We start from the raw sequence: 7,647 nt of genomic DNA on the forward strand, positions 1-7,647 counted from the left end.
TATCTAAGGATGGTACTATAGAACGCCACCTCAAGGTAGGCCTAGTGGCGCCATCTCTTGGTCAGGCCGGAAACTTATCAATCCACCCTCGTATCAAAAATTTATATTCACAGTTGATCAGCTAAAAATTTTTTGTATCTAATATCTTCGATTTCAAACACTTCTCATTTTTAGTAGCTTAAGTCTTTAAAACAGCATTATAACATTCTTTAAAATAAAATGTACACTTAACAGTTAAAATCTAAAATTTAAAATTGGTTTAAGTAGACGATTGTGGAAATGCGCATTTTAAACTTAATGATATCACAATAAAAATTTTTATGCGCAAATTAAAATGCATCTTTAAAGTCGTACCTATTCTTTTTAGTTCGGATTTTTTGTCACCAGGAGGCGCATCGCAGTTTAACCATTCCCAAAAGGAATTTTTATATACCTCAAAATTCTGGAAATGTCAGAAAGTTATTTTTAAAGACAGGACATTCTTTTTAGAACTTGCTTACATTTTTTTCTTCAATTTAAATATAATATTAAATAAGAGGGTGGCCGCTGGACCAGGAATTGACAGGGAATTTACTTTTAGGCCGACATTTCTACAAACTAAATAATTAGTTAAATTGCTATCTTTTTCAATTATGATAACGTATTATTAGTTAAATGTAAACGCCCGATTGAAACTTTATAAACTATTTTTCAATTTTTAAATAACTTTAAAATAATATATTCATAATTAAATACTCTTATTAGATTTTAAGTATTATTTGCATCTAAAATATTCCATTTTTAAATCATTCAATTTGAAATTTTTTAATAAGTTAAAATATTAATTTTCTCATAAGTTAATTATTTAAAAAAATTTAATTAAGAAAAAGAACAATTATTTAATATTCATACATATCGGACTTTTCATTTCAAGTCTGCAATTATAAATTTAATTTCAAATCTAAACAAAAAAAAAAATTTTTGGCAGAATTAAAACAAAAAAATTTTGAAGCTTTTTAAGAATTTTGAAGACTAAAAACCAATTCCTAGGGAATTTTCATTGTTTATTTAAAAAAAAATTAATTTCAAGAGAATATTGATAAATATTTAGAAAAATTTTGCAAAACTATCAAAAATAAATTTGGAAGATTTTAAGGAAATTTGGTTCATTTGACAGGATGTAAAAAAAAATTGTTAGGAAAAATTCGAATAATTTTGTAAGATGCTGAGAAGTTCTAGATTTCTATAGAAGTTCTCTAAATTTTTTATATCACTGAATTTAAGTTTTTTGTTGAAATAAGTTTTTCTTGGAAATTATTTTTTAAACTGCAGATTTAATTATTATATTTAAAAAATTTAATTTAATTAAAATTAAAATACATGTTTTTTTGTAATATGAACCAGTACATTTTTCATTGAGAATTAATCTGTTTTGAATGAAAATTCAATATTATATTTTTTTGAAATGAAAATTTAATTAGTTGAAAGTGAAACTCTGTTAAATAATAATTTTTTTGTTACGTGATTGCTAAAAATTAATTTTTTTTACTAAAACTTATTTTTGTTTAAATTTAATCTTTTCAAACTGAAAATGTAATTATAATAATGAGCTTTTTTCTTTAAAATTCTTATTTCTTTTCGCTGAACATTAACTTTTCATTAAAAATTATTTTTGTTTAAAATTAATCTTTTCAAACTGAAAATGAAATTATTCTATTTAATGATTAATTTTAGTTAAAAATTCATCTTTTTGATTTAAAGTTCTACTATCCGAGTTAAAGGTTTATTTGAATATTAATTTTTTAACTCAAAACTTGATGTTCAATTTTTGATTGAAGAATTATATTTTTTAGTTCAAAATTGATCAATTTGTTTAAAAATGTAATTTTTTGTTGATAATTTGTCTTTTGGTTGATAATAATAATTTTTTTAATTAGAAGATATCTATTACAATTGAGTATTCCATCATTTTAGTTGAAATTCATCACTTTGGTTGAAATTAACTTTTTACACTGAAAATTTAAATATGATATTTTCGGTTAAAAATTGATCTTTTTAGTTTAAAATTTAAGTATTTTTTTGAAAAATGATCTTTTTGTTTGAAAATTTATTTCTTTATTTGAAAATTCACGTATTTCAGTTGAAGTTTTTTAGTAAAAATTTAGCTTTTTGGTTTAAAAATCACCTCTTCCAATTAAAGATTAATCATATTAGTTGAAAATTCATCAATGTGATTTCAAAAATTTATTTCTAGAAAAATTAATTTTGTTAACTTAAAATTAAACACTTTGTTTTATTAAAAACTGATCTTTTTCAGTTCCAAATTCAACTATCTGGCTGAAAATTGATCCTTTTTAATTGAAAATTCAACAACGTATTCAATTTTGTACCCAAATTAATTTTACCTATTAGAATATTTTAGAAAATCATTAGAGATTCTGCAACATTCAAAATTATTCTAAAACTCGATATCTAAATTCTTAAATATTCCAGAATATTCCAGACTATTCTAGAATATTTACAAATGAAAAATTCACGTTTTTTCAACGTTTTAAATCTTGGATATTAATTCAGAGTGTTCGCTGGATCGGGAAACCGAGAAATGACCGGGAATTTTTTGAGACCGGGAAAAATCGGGAAATTTTATTTCTAAGCTTACATTTTTAATTTAAAGAATTTTTAAATGCTTTCTTGAAGACTTGAATAAATTAAAAATAAAAGCCTTTGACGTTGAATATTTTGGATAAAAAACATTTATATTTCATGAATAATTTTTTTTGTAATTTATCTTTACTTTAAGTAATAAAAAGTGAACAAAGAATTGAAAGTCTTAGTCATGAAACAAATGTGAACGTGTAACTGAAAGTTTGTCAACTATTTTCAACTTAAAAATAACTTCATAATAATATATTCTTAATTAAAGGACTTTATTAAATTTAAATATTGTTTCAGTGTAAAATATTCCATTTTTAACCCATTTAATTTGAATTTTTTCATTAAAAAAAAAAAAGATTAATTATTGAATATTTAGCAATATTTGAAGTTTTATTTAAGTCAAGTAAATTGAAACCAAATATTTAAAAGTAAAGAATCTTTAACTGAATTGTTTGACATATAAAACCTGGAATCGTTGAAATTTCGAGAAATACTTAATTTGTAAGTGGAATTTAAAAATTTTTATGTATAATTTACAAATTAACATTTGTAGAAAAAATTTCAGCAATTTTAAGAGATATTTAGGAGTTTTAAAAAGATTAAAAATTATCATGCAAATTTGAGAAAGTTTTCTTAAAATCTTCTAGAATCTTTTTTGAAAATTTTGATTAAATCTTTGAAAAACTTTTTAAATATTCTCTTAAAATAATTTTTCAAAAGGAATAATTATTTTTAATTTTCCTAGGAATCTTAAGAAAATGTTTTTATTCTTTTGAAGCCTTTCACAATTCTTGAAAAGAAAATAATTTTTTTGTTTAAAATCTGCGAAAATCTACATTTTGTTTTATTTTATGCTATCATTTCAAGTTTTACATTAAGTTTGAATCTTTTTTTAACTTCTACATATCTCTTAAAATTACTTAAATTTCGCCTACAAATAATAAATATTCAATTGTTATTTATACATCCAAACTAAAGAAATTTTCTAAAATTTGCAGGATTTTCTGAAAATTGTAGAAAAAATTCAATTTATTTTGAGTTATTTAGAATTTCTGAAAAAATTTTCAAAAATTTAGAGCATTGAAAATGATAACGTGGATTTATATATTGGAATATGTTAGTACCTTCAATTTTATACGCGTAAGTTATTGAGCATTTAAATAAAAAAAAATTTAATCAAAACCTTTTAAATTTCAATTTTAAAAGTTGAAAATTTAACAGTTCCACTTTGAGTGCTTTCATTTGCAGCTTAGTTTGTATTACCTCAAGTGGATTTAAAAATTCATCGCTTTTTAGAGAAATTTGATCTTTTTGTGATAAAAGTGCAACTATTTTGTAGAAAATTCAACTATTTTGTTAAAAGTTCATACTTTTTGGTTTAAAAAATTCGTCTTTTTGGATTGACAAAAAATCTCACTAAAAGATTAAAAATTTATAATCAATATAGCTTTAGTGTTCCATTTTTTAAATTTCATTGACCCTGAAATAGGTTTGCGAACTGGGAAATAACCGGAAATTTATTTTGTCGATTAAAACGGCCACCCTGTAATTGTTTAGAAGATTCTGGAAAGTACTAGAACATTGCAGAATATTTTTCTGTCATCGGGAAAGGTAAATTGATTAAAAAATCTGGTTAATTTTATTTTTCAGGTAATACAGACTGTACCCCATTCCTCGATCTCACAACCAATAATTGTTCAGGCCATACCCACAACAATTCAGAGCTTCCAACCGGAAGTTTCTGGTCTCGTTCAAGAAACAGTGTTTCGTGAGCGAAACACGGCATATTTTAATGGCGTGCCTGCGGCGTTGCAAACTTTTCTCACTCCCAATATACCGTATAATTTTTACAATATTTCGAGCGTCACTGAAAATGATTTGATTCAACACAGGTAAAAAAGGCCGAGCGACAAGTGAAAGGAACAGGTGTCTATAGGTATAAGGTATCCGATGAGGCCGTATTTAATACGTCATTTATTTTGTTCCATCTTCAAAAAATCCGAAGCTCTCTCGAAAACATAAAAAAAAAAGATTTGCACATTTATTTTTCACTGTTTATCCACTTTACAATGGGCGAGTTTTTCCGCTCACTGCGAAGATTTAAATTTAATAAATCAAAAATAGTTTTTTAATATACAAATTATTAATAAAAATTTATAGTTTATTCGTCAAATAGAGTCAAAGTGTGAGTTATTCAGTTTTATTAGAAAATATTTAATACTGAAGGAATGTTTTAAAGTACGTATTTTAAAAAGTTTTCTATTTTTCCCAGCGAAAAATAAAAACAAAATTTTTGTCAGATTTAAAAACAAACTGTTTTGGAGAAAAATCGTATTTTTTTTTAATTCAAATGTTTTTGATTAAAAGTTTATCGGCTGAAGTGTGTTTTTGTTTGATTTTTTGTTATCAATTGAATTTTTTATTTAAAAAGTTACATGATTTGTTGACAATTCGTATATTTTGATTTCAACGGCTTTTAATTTAAAATATTTGTTGGTTGAAATATAAACTAATACATTTTACGTTTGTTGAAGATTCATCTATTTTGTTTAAAATAAGTTTTTCAAATTAAAAATTGATTCACTGACAATTTAATATTTGTCCATCTTTTCTTCAAAAAGTCGTCTCTTTCAGTTTAAAAATAAACCATTCAGATGAAAATTAATGTATTTAATTGAAATTCGTCTCTTTTGGTTGAAAATTAATCTTGATGCTTAACAATTAATGTTTCTGGTAAAAAAAAATCATTTTTCATCTGAAAATTTAACTCATTTTTTTAAATTTTGTTTTTCTTTTTTCGAAAATTATTCCTTTTAGTTGAAAATTCTACAATTTGTTTGAAAGTTGACCTTTTTTTTGTTAGAAAATTATTATTCATGTTTGCACATTTATTCATTTTGGTTAAAAATTAATTAATTTAGCTTAAAGATTTAAATACTTTTAAAAATTTAATTACTTTGTTAAAAATATTTTTTGGCTGAAAATTCGAATTTTGGTAGAAAATCAAACTTCTTGTTTGAAAATTCATTTTTTTGTTGTTTAAAAATTAATTCTTTTTTCTAGTTAATTTATTTATTTCTTCATACCTTCTTTTTTTGGTTTATACTTATTTTTTCTTAACTAAAAATTGATCTATTTCATTTTTGGGTAAATTTGGTTTTTTTATTTGTAAAATTCATTTCTTTCCATAAAAATTTAACTATTTTTTGGAAATTTTTCAACTTAAAAATTAAGTATTTTATTTAAAATCCGCCTTTTTTGTTGAAATTTAATTGCATATTATTTAATATTAAAATCTTTTTAGGTAGGAATATCAACTATTCAATTTTTCGTTGGAAATTCATATTGTTATTATTCTATTGAAAAATTCGCTTTTTTTGTTGTTGGATATTAATTTTTTTACAGAAAATTTAGCTATTCCGTTTTTAGTTGAAAAGGTTTTATTTTTTAGTTGGAAATTTACTTCTTTTCTTGTTATATTGTTAAAAATTCATTCTTTTATTTAAAAATTTGCACATTCCGTTTTTTGATAAATTTTTTATCAATCTAAAAATTTTGTTAAAAATTCTTTTTTTTCTGTTCAAAATAAAAAAAATTTTAATTAGAGCTTTAAATATTTAGTTGAAAATTTAAACATTTTGTTGAAAATTGATCTTTATTAGTTGAAAATTATAATTTTTAGTAACAAAATAAAAAGAATTTTAGGAAGACACGTACTTTGAATTTTTTTCAATAAACAAGAAAAAGTAACCAGTAATTAAAATATTAAATTTCATCTCTTTAATCTGAATAATTTAGTCTCTTATTTTATTTTACAAATAAACTACACATTTTTGATAATAATTTGTATAAAAAAAACTATTATTTATTTATTAAATTTAAATTCTCGCAGAACTCGAACCCAAACAGAATCATCTGCATTAATTTATTTGTTGTTTTCGAAAACAACATTCAAAACTGATCAAGCTTTATACTGACTTCAAAAAAAAAAAAAATCTTCCGAAACTTGGATTCTAAGAATAAAATTCATATCAAGTTTATGGAGTTTTTCGGAATTCGCAAGTTTCAGTGATCGTTAGCTAGTTCTTCCATTCTAATACTTTCCAAAAAGAGCTGCGCTTTTAAAAAGCGTTGATATAGATCTGCGCCAATCTTAAAAAAAAAAAGTTTTCAGAAGACATTGTATTATACGTTAAAAAAAAGCAAAGCGACATCGTTGAAAGTGTAGTCGCTATTAATTTTATTTGTAGTAAGTAATTTAAACTTTGTGAAAGTGATATGTATCGATAATTTGAATATTAATCTAACCTGCCTGTTTAAAATATTTTTATACTCTCAACGCAATAATCATTCGTACAAAGGCAGATTTGATGTTTATTTACTTCTTCATACTTGTGCAGTATTCATTAAATATTACCTGTAAGCTTGGGTGTTTCAGAAAAAAAGCATTTCTGCATTTGCAATCCGAGAAAAATTGTTGTTTTTTTTTCTGGAATACTTTCGGGGCCATACCTAAATTATTTGACGGATTGTAGCCCCCCCCCCCTTACTCGACGTAATTTTTAGTTTTCAGGATTTTTTTCTGGATATTTTTAGTAGATTTTCAACAAAATAATTAAATTTTGAACATAATAGTCTAATTTTCAACCTAAAAAAATAAATTTTCAACAAAAAAGTATATTTCAATTAAAAAAGATGAAATTCATATCAGAAAAAAGGATTTTAAAACCGAAAAGACACATTTTTAGAAAATAAATAGTTTTGACTCAAGAAAGAAATAAAAGTTTATCTAAATTGTTGAACCTTTAAACCAAAAGACGAAATTTTCTCTAGAAAAATTGGATTGTCAAACAAAAAATATGTCTTTTTGGCAAAAAAATTAAATATAAAAAAGGCCTTTTTACTAAAATAGTTATATCTAAGTAGTGAATTTCCAATTAAAAAAAGGTTAATTTTTAACAGTAAAGTTAAACTTTCAACCAAAAAGTTGAATTTTCAACAACAACAAAAAAA

The 7,647-nt window shown here is 23.1% G+C and overlaps 1 protein-coding gene across 1 annotated transcript in view; it reads left to right on the top strand.

The window, feature by feature from the left end:
* LOC117174857 (zinc finger protein 157-like) overlaps positions 1 to 4,855 on the top strand; it is a 53,895-nt gene extending 49,040 nt beyond the window's left edge. The window contains exon 8 of the mRNA XM_033364254.1: positions 4,285 to 4,855. Within this exon, the coding sequence (XP_033220145.1) occupies positions 4,285 to 4,530 (246 nt within the window). The 3' untranslated portion in view covers positions 4,531 to 4,855. The remainder of the gene's footprint in view (positions 1 to 4,284) is intronic.
* The last annotated feature ends 2,792 nt before the right edge of the window (positions 4,856 to 7,647 follow it).

The sequence above is a fragment of the Belonocnema kinseyi genome, chromosome 6 (genome assembly GCF_010883055.1).
Source record: "Belonocnema kinseyi isolate 2016_QV_RU_SX_M_011 chromosome 6, B_treatae_v1, whole genome shotgun sequence".
Classification (NCBI taxonomy): domain Eukaryota; kingdom Metazoa; phylum Arthropoda; class Insecta; order Hymenoptera; family Cynipidae; genus Belonocnema; species Belonocnema kinseyi.